Source organism: Anabrus simplex, chromosome 4 (genome assembly GCF_040414725.1).
Source record: "Anabrus simplex isolate iqAnaSimp1 chromosome 4, ASM4041472v1, whole genome shotgun sequence".
NCBI classification, from domain to species: domain Eukaryota; kingdom Metazoa; phylum Arthropoda; class Insecta; order Orthoptera; family Tettigoniidae; genus Anabrus; species Anabrus simplex.
Window position 1 is genome coordinate 404,368,943 of NC_090268.1, and position 24,541 is coordinate 404,393,483.

The 24,541-nt window shown below is 41.7% G+C and overlaps 1 protein-coding gene across 2 annotated transcripts in view; it reads right to left on the reverse strand.

The window, feature by feature from the left end:
• The window catches only part of LOC136872765 (phospholipid phosphatase 1), a 227,632-nt gene that overhangs the window by 73,632 nt on the left and 129,459 nt on the right, over positions 1 to 24,541 (reverse strand). For both annotated transcript variants that reach the window (XR_011018106.1, XM_068227527.1), the window contains exon 6: positions 8,994 to 9,170. Coding sequence is in view for 1 of the 2 variants with exons in the window: in XM_068227527.1 (XP_068083628.1) it covers positions 8,994 to 9,170 (177 nt within the window). In the remaining variant the exon portion in view is untranslated. The remainder of the gene's footprint in view (positions 1 to 8,993; positions 9,171 to 24,541) is intronic.

A 24,541-nucleotide genomic window follows, 5' to 3' on the forward strand; every position in this document is an offset into this window, starting at 1 on the left:
GTACGATATTTGATGCATGCAAAATCAATAAGTAATGTGTACACGCTTTGAAACATGGCTATTCTTTCTACTTTTAAGTTCATGTGTATAAGTTATGCTAAGATAGCAGTACAATCTAGAGGAAGAAGTTTAGTACGATATTTGTTGCATGCAAAATCAATAAGTAATGTGTACACGCTTTGAGACATAGCTATTCTCTGTACTTTAAGTTCATGCGTATAAGTTATGCTAAGATAGCAGCACAATCTACCTGCAGAAGTTTAGTACGAGAGTCGATACATGCAAAGTCGATAGGTAATGTGTACACGCTTTAAAACATGGTTATTCTTCGTACTTTCAGTTCATGCATCTTAGTCATGCTAAGATAGCAGCACAATCTAGCGGAAGAAGTTTAGTACGAGAGTCGATGCGTGCAAAATCGATAGGTAATGTGTACACGCTTTGAAACATGGCTATTCATTGCACTTTAAAGTCATGCTAAGATAGCAGCACGATCTAGCGGGTGAAGTTTAGTTCGATGGTCGATGTATGTAAAATCGATAGGTGATGTGTACACGCTTTGAAACATAGCAATTCATACTGCTGCTCTGTTCCCAAGACTTTTAAGAATAGCTAATCCTAATGCTGCTCTTAGCGACGTCGAGCTAAGGATTGATTACGTGACCGTGACGTCACGATCACGTGCTCTTGTTTGGTAAACATAGCCACGTGCTTTTTTGACAGCTGTCTTCTTGACGAACCCTAACCTCACTTTGAAGGACAATGGAGCGTCGCTAACCTCACTGCTGCCATCTTTACGGCGGTAAACCTCAAGGCTGCCACCTTTTGCATGTTATAGCGGGGAATTTTAAAAATCCAACAACGGAACATTGCTAACCTCACTCTTGCCATCTTTACGGGAGTAAACCTCAAGGGCTGCCACCTTATGCATGTTGTAGCGCGGAATTTAAAATCCAACAACAGAACATTGCTAACCTCACTCTTGCCATCTTGAAAAGTTCAGTGTTCCAAACACTAGTTCGAAAAACGTAACTCATCGCACCTCGGGGATTTTATTAGGTAAGACGTAACCCCTAGGTTCCATTCCTTGTTCTGAACATAAAACCATTTACCAATAAAGATTAATTTTCTACACTTAACAAAGTGCAAGCGTTCTTGCTGATAGCGATCGATGAGGTTGTTGCACCTTTAGCCCTTTAGCCCTTTAGCCCATTAGCCCTTTAGCCCTTTAGCCCATTAGCCCTTTAGCCCATTAGCCCTTTAGCCAAGGAATGTGCGGTAAGGAGGAGGAAGAGTCCTTTCATCCTTTTTGCCCTTCGGATAAGATGTAACCCCTGGGTTCCATACCCTATCACGATTTTTTTTCAGCCATGTTTATGCGATAACTTGTTCGACTGATTTTTACACACAAGACGAATGATGGAAGGTAAATAATTTGAAGTTATACTTTGGCTATATCGTTTACCGAGCGAGTTAGCTGCGCAAATCATCAAAATTGTACTTTTGCTCTGAACACATCAAACAATGTTCTGATCATATGTTGAGGTTAACAACATCGATTACAGTGTTCGATTCTAGTCTTGTTATGTTTCATTCTGATCTTCTTAGAACAAGGGTACCCCCTAACATGTTCTAAACACATGTTGTATTGAGTACAGTGTTCGATTCTAGTCTTGATCACTTATTTCGTGTTCTGAACACATCGATCAATGTTCTGATCACATGTTGTATCGAGTACAGTGTTCGATTCTAGTCATGATCACTTATTTTGTGTTCTGAACACATCAATCAATGTTCTGATCACATGTTGAAGTTAACAACATCGATTACAGTGTTCTATTCTAGTCTTGTTATGTTTCAATCTGATCTTCTTAGAACAAGCGTATCCCCTGACATATTCTAAACACATGATGTATTGAGTACATCGTTCGATTCTAGTCTTGATCACTTATTTTGTTTTCTGAACGCATCAATCAATGTTCTGATCACATGTCGTATCGAGTACAGCGTTTGATTCTACTCTTCTTATGTTTCGAAAGTCTAAACATGCGCAATAATGTTATCGCTGCACACGCTTGCCTTCGCGATGCAGGTTTAAACTTGTTCGATATAAAGCTATGCCTTGACATAAGAGGCGGAGGAGGAGGTAGATAAGGAGGAGGGGGAGGAGGAGGAGGAGGAGGAGAATGATAAGGCCTTAACAGCCTATGTATAGTCGCCTTTGTTTAAAGATGATAGCTGTCAAAAGAATTTTTCAAATTATCCACCACCACATTTCAGCTAAAGAGGGCAGCAGGGTGCTCTGTTGATTAAGCACATAGAATTTCAAATTGCCCTCCACCACATGCATAACAGCAGCTGTTATCTTGCGCAGTAGCCTCTAAGCTAGCTTTCTTCATAAGAGTAGCCGCCATCTTGTGCTAGCACCCCTAGGCCGTCTCATAAGGAGCTATGTATAGTCACCATTTTGTGTCTGCCACCTTGCGTAAGCATCCCTAGGACGTCTCAAGGCATCTTGTTTCTCATAAGAGCAGCCACCATCTTGTAGAAATAGATAGCTGCGAATGGCAAAGGGCTTACGTAGGAATCGAACCGTTGATCTCATCATTAGACTATGTTTTTTCTTGTTCCTGATACTACGAACCTACGTATTAGGCGGAAAAATTTTGTCCGTTTTGCTCTACGATGCATCGTTTTCGAGATATTTAACATTTTGCATTTAAGCCTCCAAATTTAATGAATCGAACCTGCACGGTACGTTATACTCTCTACCATAGCTAGACCTGATCATGTTACGAAGACTCGCTTCAATACAAGCTAAAACAGAGCAAATGCCAAAGGGCCTAAGTAGGAACCGAACCGTTGATCCCATCATTAGACTATGATTTTCTTGTTCCTCATACTGCGAACCTAGGTATTGGGTAGAAAAATTTTGTCCGTTTTGCTCTACGATGCACCGTTTTCGAGATATTTAACATTTTGCATTTAAGCCCTAAATTTAATGAATCGAACTATCACGACACGTTAGCCTCTAAGCTAAGAGCAGCAGCCATCTTGCGCAAGCACCCTTAAGGCGTCTCATAAGGAGACTTGTATAGCCGCCATCTTGTGTCCGCCATCTTGCGCAAGCATCCTTAGGGCGTCTCAAGCCATCTTGTGCAAGGACACTTAAGCCGTCCCATAAGAGCAGCCGCTATCTTGAGCAAGCATCCCTAGGGCATCTCATAAGGAGCCATGTATAACTACCATCTTGAGCAAGCATCCCAAGGGCGTCTCATAAGAACCTGTGTATAGCAGCCATCTTGCGTAAGCACCCTTAAGGAGTCATGTATAGCCGCCATCTTATGCAATTAGCGTCGAGAGAGGGCTGCTGTAGAATTTTTCTTTTTAAATTATCCGCCACCACATTTCAAAGGTATCTAGCTAAAGATGGCAGCACTGCGGATGACAGGTGACGAATTTACATCTACTACGATAAAGAGGGCAGCACGGTGCTCTGTGTATTAAAGATGGCGGATGACAGCTGTCAAAAAAGCACATGGCTATGTTTACCAAACAAGAGCACGTGGAATTTGCCGCCATCACATTCCAAACTAAAGAGGGCAGCACTATGCTCTGTTGATTAAAGATGGCGGATGGTAGCTGTCGAAAAAGCACGTGAGTTTGTTTCCAAACAAGAGCACGTGGAATTTTTCAATTTGCCGCCACCACATTTCAAAGGTATCTAGCTAAAGATGGCAGCACGGTGCTCTCTTGATTAAAGATGGCGGATGATAGCTAACAGAACTTTTCAAATTGCCCGCTACTACATGCTTAAGGTAGTAGTCATAAAGAGGGCAGCACGGTGTTCTGTGGATTAAAGATGGCGGATGACAGGTGATGAAATTGCCCGCATGATAGTAGCACGGTGCTCTGTTGATTAAAGATGGCGGATGACAGCTGTCAAAAAGCACATGGCTTTGTTTCCAAACAAGAGCACGTGGAATTTACCGCCACCACATTTCAAACTAAAGAGGGCAGCACTGTGCTCTATAGATTAAAGATGGCAGATGACAGCTGTCAAAAAAAGCACGTGAGTTTGTTTTCAAACAAGAGCACGTGGAATTTTTCAATTTGCCGCCACCACTTAGAGGGCAGCACGGTTCTCTCTGGATTAAAGATGGCTGCTTGTCGAAAAGCATTTTTCAAATTATCCGCCACCACATTTCAAAGGTAAGTAGCTAAAGAGGGCAGCACTGTGCTCTATAGATTAAAGATGGCGGATGACAGCTATCAAAAAAGCACGTGGTTGTCAAAAAGCACGTGGATTTGTTTATCTGGAGCTAGTGAGGTTAAGTTGGTAGCACTAAGGTTTAGGCCCGTCAAGATGGCAGCACTGCTGATGACAGGTGACGAAAGAGGGCAGCACGGTGCTCTGTAGTTTAAAGATGGCGGATGACAGCTGTCAAAAAAGCACGTGGCTGTCAAAAAGCACGTGGCTTTGTTTATCTCGCGCTAGTTAGGTTAAGTTGGTACTACTGCGGTTTAGGCCCGTCAAGATGGCAGTACTGAGGTTAGCGATGCGTTGTTGTCGATGACAGCTGTCAAAAGCACGTGGCTTTGTTTACAAATCTGTCAAAAAGCACATGGCTGTCAAAAAGCACGTGGCTTTGTTTACCTCGCGCTAGTTAGGTTAAGTTGGTACCACTAAGGTTTAGGCCCGTCAAGATGGCAGTACTGATGTTAGCGATGCGTTGTTGTCTGTCAAAAAGCACGTAGCTTTGTTTACAAATCTGTCAAAAAGCACGTGGCTTTGTTTACCTCGCGCTAGTTAGGTTAAGTTGGCACTACTGAGGTTTAGGCCCGTCAAGATGGCAGTACTGAGGTTAGCGATGCGTTGTTGTCTGTCAAAAAGCACGTGGCTTTGTTTACAAATCTGTTGAAAAGCACGTGGCTGTCAAAAAGCACGTGGCTTTGTTTACCTCGCGCTAGTGAGGTTAAGTTGGCACTACTGAGGTTTAGGCCCGTCAAGATGGCAGTACTGAGGTTAGCGATGCGTTGTTGTCTGTCAAAAAGCACGTGGCTGTCAAAAAACACGTGGCTTTGTTTACCTCACGCTAGTGAGGTTAAGTTGGCACTAGTGAGGTTTAGGCCCGTCAAGATGGCAGCAGTGAGGTTAGCGTTGCGTTGTTGTCGATGACAGCTGTCAAAAAGCACGTGGCTTTGTTTACAAATTCAAATTTCCCGCCAAAATTCAAATTTCCCGCGGGCGGTGGCGTCGGAGGCGGTGGCGGAGGAGGCGGCGGGAGGAGGAGGAGGCGGCCGAACCCGCTTATTATACTACTACCAATCAATCAATCAATCAATCAATCAATCAATCAATCAATCAATCAATCAATCAATCAATCAATCAATCAATCATCATTAATGTACATTTAGTGCTGTCGGCAAGATGGCAGATTCCCTGTCATCGGTTTACCAAGTATTATCTTAACCCTCAACCGGTAGGACCTACCACATATTTTTATAACGTAACTGGTAGCATGGTATCTGTCGGACTCCAGATATTTATTATTAATTTCAACAATGTTTTTTTAATTTTTGTTTATTTATTGAATTGTTAATTCCTTTAAAAATATACACTGAGTGGCCAAAAGTCACGGGAAGGGGAGTTCCATTAGAAAATGCGCCGTGCACCCTGAGCGTTGCGGCTAGCTGCGGCGTAGCTGAGCAGTGTGTGACAGACACCAGTGTCGTGAAGAGGGCAACACGTCGTGAATTAACCGACTTTGAACTTGGGATGATCATCGGCGAACGGCGCATGGGATATAGCATTGCGGAGATTACATGCATTCTGAGGTCAACAGGGTCGGGGGTGGATCTTTAATATAGCAGAGAGAATGTTACCACCCGCGTAAACCACCGCACGGAAAGACCAAAGATGTTTAACAAACATCACGTTGGCTCCGCGGAACCATACTGGGCGCTCGACGGGGTACTGTGATTCAGATCTCCGCCCAGTTGAATGTTGGGAGTCAGGAACCAATTTCTACCAGGACTGTAAGGTGACAACTGCACCGCATAGCCTTCACCAGCCGACGACCAACTCGCATCGCTTTGCTGACACCTCGACACAGAGTCCAATGACGTGCATGTGTCTGCGAACATCGGCGATGGACCACGGAATTGTGGCGGCTTGTGGTATGGTCCGATGAATCCCGGTTCCAGTTGTATCGAGCTGATGGGCGCGTGAGAGTGTGGCGTATGCCCCATGAAGTTATAGATCCTGCGTGTCAACAAGGTTGTGTCCAGGTGGGAGATGGCTCAGTTCCGGTCTGGGCGGCGTTCTCATGGTTGCAATTAGGCCCCTTTGTGTGCCTGCAGGGAGCGCTGACAGGTGCACGTTATGTGGACATTCTTTCAGACCATGTGCATCCCCTTCTGGCCCTAGTGGTGATACCATGTTTCAAAAGGACAATGAGACATATCACCGGTCTGCGGTGTCATGCAGGTGGTTGGAGGAGCAGTCCAGTGAAGTTACGGCGATGGATTGGCCCTCCGGATCTCCCGATCTTAATCCAATCGACCATTTATGGGATGCTGTACGCTCCACGAACCCCGCACTAACTACACAAGGCAAATTGTGGATAGTGTGAAAGATGCGTGTGTCCAGCCAGATACCTCCAGAACGACTCCAACACCTTGTAGAGTCGATGCTTCGCCGTATTACTGCCGTTTTGAGTGTCTTCCCATGTCTTTTGACCATTCACTGTAATTCGGTCACATCATAGCAATATTTAAAGGAAGAATTAGAAATCAAGAAGAAAATTTTAAAAATACTGAAATAAAGCTCCTTTTTTTCCTCCCAAAAATCTAGAAGAAAATGTTTTTTAATTTATCTGATATATCAGTCTTTTATAAGACACCTAGAATCGGTAAAAGAAAATATACTGACAAATTCAAAACGCAAATTTGCATTTTGCTGCCCAAAATCTAAGTTTGCACAATTTTCCTTATCGCAATATTAAGCCACGAGTAGATTTAGCAACACCGCCTCACAAAGCCCATTTGAATTCACTCGCAAAGCGATCTGCTTGGCTAAGTTCAGCAGCTGATAAAATGACAATGGAAAGAGAGATAGAATGATTTTCTTCAACTTATTTATCAGTATGACCAACACTCGAACACTTATAATATACCGGGTTCACGTTGTTTCCGATCACCCTGTATAAGTAGACACAAAATAATGACGCCATGTTTTAAACGAGTTGCCACTGTCTTTGCATGACATTTCGTTTAAGTCACAACAGAGCCTCTTACACACGGTCATGTCAATGAAGGCAAGCACTCTTTGTGATCTATGTACTGTATATTAAGTCAGTAGGATATACAATGAGTGGCCAAAAGTCATGGGAAGACATTGAATGTGTTGTTAATAACGAGTTGCTCCTCCGCGAGCCCTCAAAACGGCAGCAATACGACGAGGCATCGACTATACAAGGTGTTGGAATCGTTCTGAAGGGATCTGGACCCATGCATCTTGTACTGCTACCCTCCGGTCTTCTGTAGTTGTTGCAGGGTTAATGGAGCGTACACCAGCATCGACAACATCCCATAAATCCTCGATTGGATTAAGATCGCGGGATATGGAGGTCAATCCATGGTTGTAACTCCACTGGAATGCTCCTCCAACCACCTGCGTGCCACCACAGGGAGGTGACATGACGCATTGTCTTGTTGAAGCATGGCATCTCCATCAGGGCACTCTAAGGCTAGAAAGGGATATACATGATCTGAAAGGATGTCCACATAGCGTGCACCTGTCAGCGTTCAATGCAGCCGGACAATTGGACGTAACTGCGACCGTGAAAACGCCTCTCAGACCAGAACTGAGCCACCTCCCGCCTGGACACAATCTTATTGACACGCAGGATCCATAGCTTCATGGGGCATACGCCACACTCTCACGCGCCCATCAGCTCGATACGACTGGAAACGGGATTATTGGAGCATACAACACGCCGCCACTGTTCCATAGTCTACTGCCGATGCACCGCTGAGCTCTGTGTCGAGGTGTCAGCAAAGGGGCACGAGTTGGTCGTCGGCTGGTGAAGGCTATGCGGTGCAGTTGTCTCCTTGCAGTCGTGGTAGAAATGGGCTCCTGACTCACAACATTCAACTGGGCGGTGATCTGACTCACAGTATCCCGTCGAGCGCCCAGTATGTTTCCCCGGAGGCGCCATGATGTCTGTTCGTTAAACACGTGTAGTTTTCCCTTGCGGCTGTTTACGCGGGTAGTAACATTCTCTCTGCGATATTGAAGATAGATCCATCCTCGACGCTGTTGACCTCGGAAACCCTAATTCGCGTGTAATCTCCGCAATGCTATGAACCATGCGCCGTGCGCCGGTGTTCATCCCACGTTCAAAGTCGGTTATCTCGCGATGTGTTGCCATCTTCACGACACTGGTATCTGTGACAGACTGCTCAGCTACGCCGCAACTAGCCGCAATGCTCAGGTACAATTTCTAATGGGACACCCCTTCCCGAGACTTTTGGCCACTCAGTGTAGGCTACATCGTTATAAGAATGCAAGGTCATTTCTTCGCGAAAGGTACTTAACTGAACCTCTACACTCCTGCAATCTAGTACAGACACTCGCACTGCACGGAAAAGCACAGAATTGTCGATATAAATTCGCTCTCTCACCTTCTTAACAGAAAAAACATATCCGTGACTTTCATCTCTTCCAGGGAGCGGAGAAAATTATTTAGGCCCATCCCCGGTTTTTAATATTCTATTTCAAATTTCTACATATGGCGAGTCTAGTTCTTCAGAAATTATTACTACGTCATCAGCAAAAGCAAGGGCACATAATAATTGACTGGGAGGTCTCTAAATTAGCATTAAAAATGAACATTTAATGAAATTGGAAACTTATCAATTTAACTGGGCCCCCGATATTTACGCCATTAATCCCAAGGATTGATTTAAAAAATCAAATGTTTACTTACAGAGAATACTGCACCAATAGTTCCTAGAATAGAACCTGCTAGAACATCCCACCAGTGATGTCTGTGATCTGTTATTCTTGTGAGAGAACACGCTAGACACCAGCTAAAGAACAGGCAATGTAACCACGGAATCAGTACATACGATACGTCAGGATGCACTCGGACCTGGATATACCACTGGAACAAAACAGTGCCCGCATATTATATTATATTATATTATATTATATTATATTATATTATATTATATTATATTATATTATATTATATTATATTATATTATATTATATTATATTATATTAGAATAGAATATATATTTATCACCTAAGGATGTCCCAATTGCAGGTGATGTGATAGAAAATTAAATAGAAAGCAAAAAATATAACAAATATACATATATAGACAAACATACAGATATACACCTTCGCATATTTTCTACAGACTATTTACATAATAGTTCATATAATTTACAAAATTATCACGTTTCACCCTTGAGAAGAGCTTTCCGAATCGCAGTGGAAGGGTGGTGAAAAATGTCGAGTGACCCTTCCAGCTGATTTATGGTCCTGAGGGCTTGCATGAACCAAGAATTTTCATGTGCAACCGTTCTACATTTGGGCAGGTGGAATGTGCATTTCTGCCTTGTTCGCCTGCTTAAGTGGAATCAACACCAGTATATCCGGACAGTCCACTTTACTCTTCAAGCATTTAGTCGCTAACATTGCGTTCGCACTGTGACCGTATGCTTCGAATCAAGAGGCTGAATGTAGGGTAGTGTGACGAGAGTCTGGTTCTTTCGTTGGCATCGCACGTGCTCGTTCCCGGAGCGAGGCGGCGATAGGTTTCAAACGTGAAGAGGAGCGAACTAGCTGGATCAGAAAATAAATCAAATAAAAAGAAGCGGAGAGAAAGAAATAGTTGGAATATGTTCGCGTACAGTTGTACTTGATTAAATGTAAAGAAAATATTATTAGTAACATGGACGGCATGATATTTGTACTCACGAAGGTGTATAAAGGTGAAATTAGACTGAACAGTGATAATGATATCATGTGTAAACTACAATAATAAGTAATTGAATTTATGTTTAATTCTGAATGGTGTACTGATGGAAAGTAATATGATTTAATTAAAGGAGCTGACAAGAATTCAGTCCTTGAACTGACTCGTACTTCCTACGATCAGTGGGGTGTGATTCTACTTAAGGGAAGTCATACGCGTGCTCATTCTCACTTCATTTCATTTATTCTACGGCTACGCTCAGTACACTGGTCAAAGAGAACGTCGCTATACCCGAGGCAGAACGTCATTCGAGATCCAGTCGTCACCAGGGACAGTGAGGTCGCATATCCAGCGTTAATCCTATACTTAAATTGTGCCAGTCTCTACTACTACAATTAGATGTACTCGACCAACATACGTCGAATGGATGCAGATAAATAATTAAAGTACGTGTGTTTTTAATGACATTTTCGCAGGATTGTGCCTAGAACTTTCTCTAATTTATTCTGTACAAGTTTCAGCAAAATCATCTGGAAGTGTGGAGTTGAAGAGGACCTCAACAGCTTACATCGCAAGGAGATGAGATTTCATATTGGATTCTACCCAAATTTCATCATGAACTACTAAATCTGCAGACCGTCGCCAACGGAGGAGAAATGCAGGGATTTCAACACTAGACTGTTCAATTGAGGACGTCCGGAGCTCAACATGAAGCCTACAGTATAAGTTAAGTCGACAACGTCTTTATTTATATCTGTTCTTTGTAGCAATTTCTTTCTTTCTCTAATCATTTTGTGTAGTCCCGTAGTCTAGTAGTTGATTTATTTCTCATGTTATTTCATCAATTGTTCCCAAATGTTCGAGTTAAGACATGAAGTTTTGTTCGTGTACTCGAGTCATATTCCTAACCACGTGCTACTGAGTTCTGAACTGACGGATCATCGGAAGTTTAACCATGTGTTATCATAACCATCCTTTCTTATTTAATGAATTTTACTGCATTAGTGAGTTAATCTGTGTCGTAGGAATTTATTGAGATAATATATTCCCTATATTTTTCGATATTTCGGTGATATTTGGACTTACATTCGTACCTCGTGGTAATTGTAGTATGTCATCAGGATGTTAATTCCGTAATAAGATCATGGATTTATTAGGAGTACGTGAGTAGAGATATATTATCTGAATAGTGTATTTAATCATCGAGACAAATTTAATGGAAGTAAGACTTGTTTCTTGGAAAATAATATGTTCTTACGTGAATTTCTGACTACACTTTTTGTGATATACAATTATGGAGGATATTAGTCATCGTTGTAAGGTTGTAATATTGTACTGTGAATTTATGGTGAATTAATATATTATGTGATAAGAGTCGTCTGATAGTGAATTACGACGTGTTTTGTGCGACGATACGTTTAATACATGATATTTATGGTAGAAGGATATAGATGATGCTTCTTCGAGAACGCAAAATTGTAGTCGTTTTGATAAAGTCTTTTGATGATGATAATAAGTATATGTCAATAGGCGTACTCCAGAATTCGGTCTTAAATTTTAGGAATAAGTTATCCTGTTGTAACTAATGGAGAGCATTGATTCGAAGCCACGAATGTTTGTGTGAATCTTACTGGAAAATTATTAAATTTGGACGTAGATTCTCAGATAAATATCCTGATCAGACTGTAGTTCGATACTAGGCGAACTCACTTTAATCGCACGAATTCTGAACCATATGGAGACTTCATATTTTCAGTGCTACTTCAGAATGGAATCCAATGGAGAGTGAGAATGTTAATTCGTACATGGATGTGATGTAAATAATGTAAGTATTTCTTCTTTAGAAATTTTCCTGTAGATAGTTGGTAGAATTAATCAGATTTTATAGTTATAAGTTATGTCTTGTAAATTTCAGATGTATGTGTTGTGTGACAGACGGATTTTTGACAGCATTTCAACGTCGATAAATTTTTGATTTGATTGGTTTTTGAAGATTATTAATTCCGATTCCTTATAAATGACCGCTTAACGATAACGTTAGATATTAGTTCTCATGATGAGATAAGTGAGAATAATTTAGAGCAGATATACTCGACGTCTCGAGTTAATTTTTACTTCATTTCGAAAGCACTTTCAAGATATATGTAATCGTAATGCATATTTAAAGAACGTAACTTCACTGAAAAAAAAATGATGAGAAGAAGTAGATTTTATAAATTTTAAATATTTTATATTTAAAACACTCCATTAAATTCAATGTATTTTTCAGATTTGTTGGAGGAATTAATTCATCACATCATTTCTCAAGATTCAAATGTTAATATTGTAACAGAATTACGATTGACAAACAAACATGTTCATTAATCAACTCTGTTGGAATTGTATGGCAAATAAGTCGAATGCACCATCCCGTTTGTTTGAATTACTTTTATGTCACGTCAAGGATCATCAGTAATTTAATTTAACGTAGCGATCATTTCCCATAATCAGAGAGAATCAGGATGGCAAAAGTACTTGTTTTTATTTTGAATAAACAATGTATAATTCCCATTTTAATATCGATTATTTCTTATTTCCAAACCCACTGTTTAATCCTGCCATTTGTATTTATTCAGCCAGTCATACATCTTCGAAATGAGCACCCCTGGGGTGTCTCTTGTTCTCCGACTTGACTAATACGGGCGTGGCACATTTTCAGTACGTTGCCAGCGTATTCATTCCAAGAATTTTTACAAATTCTTCATACCTGCTTGAAGAGTGGCATGCCCAGAAATCCAAAAGTAATCCACTTCATGAGCCTTAAGTTATCTGTACTCTCTCTAGAGGGTTATGTGGCCTTTCTGATACGGGAGCCACACCTCACAGCCATACTCGAGGGAAGGTCTCACCAAGGAACAAAACAGTGTTTTGGCACATGTAATATTACTGAAATCTTTACAATTCTTTTGACAAACTAAGAATTACACCTATCAATCACTCAATACTGATCTGCATTTAGGACAGTCACCCAGGTGGTAGATTCCCTACCTGTTGCTTTCCTAGCCTTTTCTTAAATGATTTCGAAGAAATTGAATATTTATTGGTAAGTTATTCCAAACCCTAACTCCCCTTCCTATAAACGAATATTTGCCCCAATTTGTCCTCTTTAATTCCAATTCCTAGGTCATTACCCACCTCCACGCGATTTAAAAGTTCTCCACTGATTTTATATATGTAAAATACAGGTGTTAATTTTCGAACAAATGACATGAAACCACACCACTTATCACACCACTCATATATTTGTTTCAAATCTCCTTGTACATTATCGCTATCACTGACTTCATCTATGACTTTGTATGGTTTCAAGTCATCAGCATACAAGAGACATTCACTGCTCTGGACGACTATAGTAATATAATTCAGAAACAAAACAAATAGAAAAGGCCCTAACAGTGATCCTTGTGGGACGCCAGATGAAGTTTGGTAGGGGTCAGAGATCAAACCCTCGGACTTGACAAAATATATTCGTTTTGTACTTGACAAAATATATTCGTTTTGTCAAGTAACTCTTCAGCCACTCGAAATTACTCCCGGACACCCCGTACGCTGACAACTTATTCAACAATGCCTCGTGTTGTAAAGAGTCAAAGGCTTTGGAGAAATCAGTATATATCACATCAACCTGTTTATCTATTGTCCAATGCATCTGAAATTGAAAATAAATAAACTGCCAGATTGGTAACAGTTGATCTGGCTTTAACGAATCCATGCTGTGATAGGTCTGTGTACTGACTAAAAGAGTCATACAGGCGATTATATAAGTCTTTCTCCGCCACCTTCGATAAAAGTGAAAGCAGCACTACTTGTCTATAATTATCGAATAACACCTATCTTGAAGATATGGATTACGTAACACCTTTCCCACTCGGTTGGAAAACATCCACACTTAAATGATTTATTTATAATTTCACATAGTGGAATTGCCAGCTGGGAAGCACATTCACGGAGGACGACGCCAGGTATCTCGTCAGGCCCACATATTTTGTTAATATCTACCGACGACAAGATCCCTGTCACCTCTGTCACAGAAGTTTGAGCAGACGCTGGATCTATTAAAATGGGGGAGAAAAAGTTGCATTGCAGGGCTCAGAAAGTGAATGGCACTTCTCGGAAGTTTGGACAAATGTGTGTAGAATTTCATCTTTTTCGTCGATTTTCGTTCCGTTTATTAGCATAGTGGGAGGCAGACGGGAAGAGTTTCTTTTATTATTAATAAAATTTCAAAAGCGTTTAGGGCGTGTGATGACGTCATCTTCTATCGACCTAACGTAGTCCCTGCACTTATCACGCTGCAGTTTTTTTTACATTCACCTCGTAATGTGGAAAATTCCATGCAGTTGCACTCTTGGCCTGATATTTCGTATTTCCTTGTTGCCCTTTTCATTTTCCTTCAGTTTCTGGATTAGTTCTGAGTCGTACCAAGATGGATATTTTCTGACGTTAATTTTTCGAAATGGTGTTCTGTCTTTTATGACCGCATAAAGTAAGTTCAAAAATGTGCTTATAGCTTCATCCACAGAGTAGGATTCTTTAGTCACATTCGAGGGGCACAGAGATTAAAGGTCCCTTATTAAAGAAAAATCAGCTTTCGTCCATGCAAATATGACGTTGTTTTGCGGTTCGATGCGAAATGTCCTTGGCATAAGCAGGAAGATTTCGATGGCTTGGCCATCAGAGTGAATTACATTTTCAGTTTTGACTCTCCACTTCCAAGTAATTCGTTTGAGACTAAAATTAAGTCCAGAAAATTATAATTCCTAGTAGGGAAATTACAAATCTGACTGAGATAGAATTAGTTAATAATTTCTAGATATAAAAATACTTGAGTCTTACCTAGACAGTCAGCAGGTGTAGAGGTGCTGAGTCGGGTGTGCCGGTAACGCGGGAGTGGAGTGCGAGCGGTGCGTGGAAGAAGGAAGACGGGAGTGAAGAGGAAGATGATTGGTGTGGAACAGTTGTTGTTTGAGTCATCAGTCCATAGACTGGTTTGATGCCGCTCTCCATGCCACCCTATCCTGTATCGGGCAGTTATCGGAAGTTGGCTGGGGCGAGGGAAGAAGGAAACAGCCAAGAGTGAAGGAGGTGAAGTGGAATCAAGATTGAAGGGTGAGATGATTTTGGTAGCAACGGTGATTATGATATTGCTAGTTATAAGGGGTGTGAAAGTAAACCCAGGTCCTACTCTCAATGGAAACATGAGGTGGGAAGATGTGGAGGTAATGAGGAGGGTGGTTAGGGAGGTGGTGGAAGAAGTATGCCCATTTGAGCAAATTAAAAATAATGATAAAGGAACAAGTGAATGAATTTGAGAATGTGAGGCGATGGATACAGGGAAATACAGACGAAACAAAGACCAAAGTAGGAATCAACGAGAGAGGAATTGCGTCACTTAAGGAGAAAATAAGGGACATGGAGGAAGATGTGGTGAAGGTGAAGGCTGAAATAGAAGGCAGTTGCCAAGAACGAAAGAAGAAATGATTATTTATATATGGAGTGCCGGAAGAAAAAGGAGAGGGCAAAGTGTTGACAATCTACAAGGTTGTGGAACTCATCCAAAAAGGATGAACATCAACTTCAGTGAAGTTGATATAGACGATGTAGAAATGATAGGTAAAGCACGGGGCAACAGGCCGATAAAAGTAAAGTTGTTTTCCACCCTGATGGCGGAAATAGTGATAAGAGGCGCGGATAATCTACGGAGCACAATAAAACTGGATTAACAGGGACACGGGAAGAGAAGGGATGAGGAATATAAATACCCTAAAAATACATTTAGTCTGGGACAGACTCCAAGGGTTAAGAGCTTACATTAAGGGTCAACATCTAGTGGTATCCAATGGCCAGTGGACTAGATTTTGGACAGTGACGAAACTACGGGATTTAGAAGAGAATATGAAGAGAGAAGAAGAAATGGGGAAGAGAGTAGAAGAAAGGCAAGTAATGGTCTGCAGTCTTGGAGAAGATGGACACCGTTATAAGTAAACAACAAATGGGAACTGGAAGTTAAGTGAGGTAAGGCAGGGAAATATGCATGGTGAAAGTGTGATCGTACACAGTGAAAAGGGAAGTGCAGTGGACAACGGGGTGAAAATAGGAAGGCTTAGGAATACCTGTATGGACATAGACAGAGAAAAGGAAAGTCAGAGAGGCGAATTCTGTGAAGGAATGGCTGTGTAGAGTGAAGAGGAAAGAGCAGCGGGAACCAGGCGGAGAATAGAGCTGTTTATGAGCAAAGGGACATGTGGGGGATGAAGAAAAATGAAGAAGGTAGAGTCACGAGGAGTAAAAACCCTAATAAGTTAGTAAGTAAGTAAGGGAATAGTGATTGAAATCATGGTGGAGTTATGAGATATAATGGGGGTTGGATGAAGGTGGATGCAGGGTGGTCATAGTGGGATCAGAGTTACGATGGATGGAGAATGAGAGAGGAGTGCAGTTTAGATGGCAGTTATGAGTGATTAACAAGTCAATGATGGTTAAGTGAAGAGTATGGTATTTTAAAGGGAATATACCTTTGCAACTTAATGGTGGTCTCAAGTATATTTAATTTATAAGCGGAAGTATTTGGTAAACAAGTATAAGTTGGAATGTATCGGAGTGGAGTTGTTTTTTGTATAAGAGGTTGATTTCTTGGTACGTGTCGGTATTTTGTATGGATTTTACCAAGTGTGAGAGTGGCTAAGGATGGTTAAATAACTTTAATGCATGTGTAGAAAGTAGTGGGCGGATGTAAGGGGAGTGGTGCGAGGAAGTAATACGCGTTTATGAGGAAAATGATGGTGAAAAAGTGGTGGAATAAGAGGTTGTATTGGTGGAATATAGTGAGTGAATTAAAGGTTGATACTTTTAGCAAGTTAATGGTGGATCGGTATATAAAGGTGGTGGTTGTTGATACGAAATGATGTTTAAGAAATAGATATGGTATTTTGAGTGGGAGTGGAGTGTGATTATTATGGTTACTGGAAAAGTAGAGGGCATCTAATATAAGTGTTTACGGTTGCATATGTATGAATGGCAAGTGTTTATTAGCAAGCTAATGATGTTTTGGGGGAATATACTTTTAGCAAGTTAATGGTGGATCGGTATGTGAAGATAGTGGCTGTAGATATGAAACTATGTATAAAAGATGGGAATGGTAATGGAGTGGAAGTGGAGGTTGATTATTTCGGATACTGGAAAAGTATAGTGCACCCAGCGGTTCAATGCGGTTTTGATTGAAGTGATCGAGTAATAGGTGCTAATTATATTTGTAAGTAGTATTGTATACAGAAGGGAGATGACATAGTAATCAAGTGTGATTTTGATGGGTGTGATGATAGATAAAGTGATTAGGGTTGTATATGTTTGAAGGGCAAGTTGTTTATTAGCAAACAAATTGTATTTTAAGAGAATATACTTTTAGCAAGTTAATGGTGGAACGGTATGTAAAGGTGGGGGCTTTAGATATGAAATGATGCTTAAAGGATGGGTGTGGTAATTGGAGTGGAAGTGGAGGTTGATTATTCTGGATATTGGAAAAGTATAGTGCACCTAGTGCTTCAGTGTGGTTTTGATTGATGTGATCGAGTAATAGATGCAAATTGTATTTGTAAGGAGTATTGAATACAGAAGGGAGATGACATAGTGACTAAGTGTGATTTTGATGGGTGTGACGATAGACAATTAGACTTGAATTATATGAGTTGACGTAGTGGTGAAATGTGATTATAAGCACCAAGTGGAAACAGTAAGGTAATGAAGGTCACAACTCAGCAGTTAAGCGACGTGATGACTGGGCAGCAGGCGATAGTAGATTCAGCGAGGAGAGGTAGGTGTGGAATGTAATGTCTTGCTGTGTCAGTCAGACGAGGTGAGGGAGGACTTTGTCCCCCATATGAGTGGCCTTGTAACAAGAGGTCGATGTGCCGTTCTGCTTTAGTTCATTTTATTTTGTCATTTTAATTTTACCTTCGTTAATTTTGCCTTTTTCCCTTGTGTTCATTTAAAGTGTTGCACTAGCATGGCTATCGGTTCTCCAAGAGGAAGATGTCCGTGGACTAATTGGCAGTAGGCTCCAATTAATTCATTTCATGTTATTTTATTTATTTTAAGAGAAACTGTTCTGTGTGTATCTTAGAAGATAAAGCCTGTCAAAGTTGGGCACTATTAATTTTCTCCATTAATGGATCAATAAGGTAGAAATACTGTAGATCTGGGAACAATAAAGATAATTGATAATAGATATAAAATACTTCCTCGCCCTGTTTGATAATGTGCTGGACTCATCTATTTTCCAAGCTAATTGGCTCAAGTTAAAATCAACGCACACAATGACAGTGTCTCGTGTATTGAGGACAGATCCAATGTTTCCCAATGTTTGAAGTAGGTCGTTAAGCCGGTCGTTCACTTCATCTGGAGGCAGCTAGCAGCACACAATGAAGACAGCACGACCGGGTTGAGGGTTGACTTTCAAAGCTTGACACTCCCTATTCCCAGAAAGCTCAGGCTTCGACACTGGTTCTGGGTTAGGCTTCACAGCCATTAAATTACCTCCCACATCCAGTTTTGAAGTGTGCACGGAATTTCTGTCCTTATGAAATACAACGTAATTGTCCGTTAATATTTCATTATCAGCTACAGTTTCGTTAAGCCAACTTTCGCTGATACAAATACAGTCATAGTTTCCTTCACTTAGTCCAATATTAAAGTCATCAAGAGAGCTACGCATACTACTCACATTTTGAAGGAAAAATGCCAAACGTTGATTACTTTGGTTGACTCCTGAGTTCAGTTGTAGATCTCCGGACAGCGCTAGCATGTGGACGGCTAGTACATGGCTGAATACCTGCGGACGAGCTGGCCTCCCTTGGGTGCGGGCGCACCTTTTACTTCGGTGTAGCGACACCAGGGTGGTGAGAGGCCAGATAAACTGCATTTATTAATCACTAGGACTCTTTCCCAAACTGTATCTCGCGCACTGTCAAACTTAAGAGTACTGTAATCACCTCGGAACGAACGAACCGGACCGTAGGCGTATTTAACTATCGAGAACACAAGTATTACTCGGAGAACTACCGAGACCTGAATGTGACAACTATATTGGATATGGAGCATTTTGAATTGTGTTTCTCCTATAGTCAAGCTAGAGAGTCGCTGTCGCGTGTCGGCGAGTCACCGAGGCGGTGATGCAACCATACAACGGTAATAAGAATTATTTAAACAACTTTGTCCGCCTCTGTGATGTAGTGGTTAATGCGATTAGCTGCCACCCACGGAGGTCCAGGTTCGATACTCGGCTCTGCCACGAAATTTGAAAAGTGGTATGAGGACTGGAACAGGGTCCTCTCAGTTTTGGGTACTCGGGAGGTCAACTGAGTAGAGGAAGTTCGATTCCCACCTGAGCCATCCTCCCGAAGTGGTTTTCCGTGGATTCCCCAACTTCTTCTCCGGGCAAATGCCGGGATGGGATGGTACCTAACTTACTTCCACGGCCGCTTCCTTGACTATCTTCCCATCCCCACAAGGCCCCTGTTCAACATAGCAGGTGAGGCGGCATGGGCGAAATATCGGTCCTCCTCCCCAGGTGTATCACCGACCAAATGTCTAACTCTCACTGAACTCGAGGCAGTAGACGTGGGATCCCTCGCTGAGTTCAGAGGAGAAGCCAAACCTGAACGGTCAACTGACTAAATGAAAATATAAAATTCCAATATTATGAAAAGAGATGTTGGTGTTAAGTTAAAAAAAATTAGTAGTCTTTTTCGCAGTCATTAGAAATTCCCTCTTGTTATGACCTATCGCATCTAACACTTCTTTTGTGAGAACTCTATGCTGTCTCTTTGATTTCTTAGGCGAAGCATTTCTCGTAGCCTGAAATTTATTGTAAAAATGTTGTGACCTGGAGCTTTTACACTTGACAATTGTCTGAATGTGAACACATATGAATAATAAATAAACACACGTTATGCAGAAATAAACACATACTGAGCCATAATACACTTGGTGAATCAATGGACAAGCAGAACAGTTCACAACTCACAAGGAAATACGCTCGCTCACTAACGAGCTTGTCTCGTGTTCAAGACCAGGACAGAGTTGCGGCCTCCTCTCGTATACAGTATTGAACTCAGCAGACGGCTTTCTTGTCATCTATAAGAAAAACACGGCACAGTCATCGGTCGTCGTCGGCCGCTGCTCGTTTCCGAGAACACATTTTCCTCCTCAACTTCTTCTTAAAGTCTGTTGGCCCTGTCGAGTCGCTGAAGACTGATCAAGCCAATCTCCCATGAAACATGTCAGCACATAGGTCACATCTAAAGGCGGGTGGAGGACGCGGTTGGACCTGATGTAATTTCTACTTTTCATGGGTTTTATTTCTTGTCTGCGACGTGTCTGCTCAATCAGTGAGACGCCATCTGCAGTAGCTTTGCGACCAAAGAACACGGTTTTCTGCAGTTGTTGCCCAGGTTTTAGCATTTATGTTGGTGCTCTTAATAGTCTTCTTAAGCTGGTCTTTATAATGTTTCAAAGGAGCACCTTGAGGCCTTTTGCCATGACCAGTCTCACCGTAGAGAAGTTGTTTAGACAGTCTGCTATCATTCATACGCTGGATGTGACCAACACATCTAAGCCGACGAGCGATGATGAAGGCTTCTATCAATCAATCAATCAATCAATCAATCAATCAATCAATCAATCAATCAATCAATCAATCAATCAATCAATCAATCAATACTGATCCGCATTTAGGGCAGTCGCCCAGGTGGCAGATTCCCTATCTGTTGTTTTCGTAGCCTTTTCTTAAACGTTTTCAAAGAAATTGGGAATTTATTGAACATATCCCTTGGTAAGTTATTACAATCCCTAACTCCCCTTCCTATAAATGAATATTTGCCCCAAATTGTCTTTTTTTTTTTTTTTTTTTTGCTAGTTGCTTTACGTCGCACCGACACAGATAGGTCTTATGGCGACGATGGGATTCGAAAGGCCTAGGAGTTGAAAGGAAGCGGCCGTGGCCTTAATTAAGGTACAGCCCCAGCATTTGCCTGGTGTGAAAATGGGAAACCACGGAAAACCATCTTCAGGGCTGCCGACAGTGGGGCTCGAACCCACGATCTCCCGGATGCAAGCTCACAGCCGCGCGCCTCTACGCGCGCGGCCAACTCGCCCGGTCCAAATTGTCCTCTTGAATTCCAACTTTATCTTCATAATGTGATCTTTCCTACCTTTAAGGACGCCACTCAAACTTATTCGTCTACTAATGTCATTCTACGCCATCTCTCCGCTGACAGCTCGGAACATACCACTTAGTCGAGCAGCTCGTCTTCTTTCTCTCAATTCTTCCCAGTCCAAACTTTGCAACATTTTTGTAATGCTACTCTTTTGTCGGAAATCACCCAGAACAAATCGAACTGCTTTTCTTTGGATTTTTTTTTTCAGTTCTTGAATCAGGTAATCCTGGTGAGGGTCCCATACACTGGAACCATACTCTAGTTGGGGTCTTACCAGAGACTTATACGCCCTCTCCTTTACATCCTTACTACAACCCCTCAACACCCTCATAACCATGTGCAGAGATCTGTATCCTTTATTTACAATCCCATTTATGTGATTACCCCAATGAAGATCTTTCCTTATATTAACACCTAGATACTTACAATGATCCCCAAAAGGAACTTTCACCCCATCAACGCAGTAATTAAAACTGAGAGGACTTTTGCTATTTTCCTATTTCTATGCTGTTCACATGCGCCTTCTCAAGAACTACCACATTGCATACTAGTCATCCCATTTGATGCTCATGACAGTTCTCCTGACGGAAGTGTTCTGCTGTAGGCTGTTTTAGCTCTTTGCCAGTAATGACAGTGTAACGTGTGCGTTCCACCAGATTATGATCTTCATTCTTCTTTTCCTCTCGCTGAGAGATGTGAATACCGTACTCTCTCTGGGGCTCACCGCCTACCTGCAATCGAGGGGGGGAATTATTGAGCAATTGTTCAACCAGTTGAATCTATGCGCTCAACAGTAGGAAACCTGTAAACTTCAGTAGCATATGTGGAATATTCTCACACTTGGATGTCACCTCGTGTAACCATGCGCTAAATCTCCTGTTACTGTGGCAAGTGCACGATGGCCTCAGTGATACTGACCATTTCTCTATAATTCTCAAGCTCTTGAATTAAAAGAAAAAGCGAATTTCCAAAGTGTTGGCATCGTCTAACACATTAGGCAGAGTTTTCGAAATAGGCTTACGTAAAGATTGCTCATGGGGTGTTGGGGTCTGTTGACGAACACGTTTGTTCGAGTACTACAGGAATTTTGACCTTCCTCCTCCACCATCACTCTCCGGAAACAGGTGACAACTAAATTGCACAAGCCATAGGGCCTAAGTGATCGTTGGCGCTCTTTGAAACACTATCCCCTGAATCCTATGATGGCCAATTTTAGAATCGTTAAGCGCCTGCGCGCTAAAGCTTGCTTCTTTATGCGAGAGAGTAAGAAAGCTACTTGAGAAAAATACTGTGCGTTGCGGCTACGGTTTTATACGGCTAGGGTTATTTCCCATGTCGATGGTAATGTGGCCCTTTGTTCAGTAACATCTGCGCTGAAATTCTTCAATAGTACATATCATAGTGGAGTTTGGTTTGCAATCGGAGATGTCTGGACTAGCTTCATTCCCAATCTACTTGCTGAATCGGGAGTTTTACCTTTATGAATACCATGGTAGCAGATACTCCTGACGTTCGCAGCCAGAATTCGTAAAATGCCGCAATATCCAAACTATCAATGCCTCTTTGATGACTCTGTTTATAGAAAGTATTTCCATGACTTCGTTCACCAATATATAGACGCGCCACTTGTTTTCCCGCACGGTACTATGGCGCCAGCGCCAAGATCTCGCTACCTAGTGTCTAGCTTATTCAGTACACTGCAGAGCTCAGGAACGAGGTAACTTCTTCATGTGTATCGACTATTTACGTTCTTGGCAGTCTATTGGTTCAAGCTTCCCGCAACACCCTCTGGTGCAGCAGATTCATAAACTCTTTCCTCATCCCTTGGTCAACTCTTGTTCTCTTCCGACCGCGATGGTATTAGGATTGTAGGCCTAGGGAGTCCTTCATTTCCATGCCATCGTGGCCCTATCCGTTTCTCAGCTACGTGTATCCCTAGTCTAAGTCTTAGGACCTACAGATGTAAACAGTTTCTTGCTTAATTTTACACGTGTAATCACAGTTTTTAAAAATGTGTTTTAATTTTAACGTTTATATATACCAGGTGGCTCACGGACGCCGTACTTTCTACTTATAAATGTCTCGCATGCATAAGTGATGTGTGGGGTGTCTACCAATTGATTTTAACAGAGGAACTACTGCCAGCGGGCAGGTTAAGTCAGAATATGAAGAGATAAGAAACAGAGTCACACTCGCAGCATGTTACTCAGCGCTGCCGGTCGAATGCATCCCTTGCATTTGTAAACATCGTTTTCGACCGCTGGTTCTAGGCTGGTGTATGTACAGACGCACTATATTTGCTGTCTGCATATCGGCAATGGCTAGTGTGATCAGCAGCGGTGAATACATAGACAATATTTTAAGCTGGACAACCTGGTCGGAATGCAACAGAAACTCCAAACAGACGTACGCCTTCTACACACATATTTCGCCGAACAGTATTCGTTTTTGTTCTATGCAATCATCTCTTTTATCGAGTTGAATGTCTACACGTGTCTAAATTAATAAGTTATTAGATTTCATTTACTGCATCTTTGGCGTGTCTACAAACAGTAGCGGCGGTTAGGGGGTGGGGTGAGGAGGGACAGTCGCTCCCACCCACACTTTGTAGAGTAAATATGACATTTATTCCATTTTAGCCAGCTGGAACTAGGAATTATTTAAAAAAGCTATTTGTACAAATCTTGTTGTCTTATATGCTAAATATTTCCTTTATTGTATAGCGCTACGGCAAGTAGTGGAGACGTTGCATGTGCTGTGAGGAAGGGTAGTAAGGGTACAAATTTTTGCCGAGGTCGTGGCCACGGAGTTATAATTCACCCGCTTGTCGCGCGCATTCATCAGTCTGGCAGTCTCTTTAGTGTCTGTTAGTTTCTTAGTGAGTATTCAAATACTGAATTATTTTTAATTGCATAATCATGCTGTACTTCTATGTAATTGTACCGGGCGAGGTGGCGGTGGGGTTACGGGCGTGCAGCTCTGAGTTTGCACTCGGGAGATAACAAGGTTTGTACAAACAGATTTTAAAAATAATTCCTAGTTCCAGCTGGCTAAAGTGGAATGAAAATGTAATGTGTACTCCACAAAGTGGAGGGGGGGAGCGACTCTCCCTCCTTGCCGCACCCCCTAATCTCCGCTACTGTTTGTAGACACGCCAAAGGTGTAGAAAAGGAAATCTAATAACTTATTTATTTATACACGTGTAGACATTCCACTCGATGGAAGAGTTGCATGTATGAAACAAAAACTAATACTGTTCGGTGAAGTACGTATGTAGAAGGCATACGTCTGTTTGGA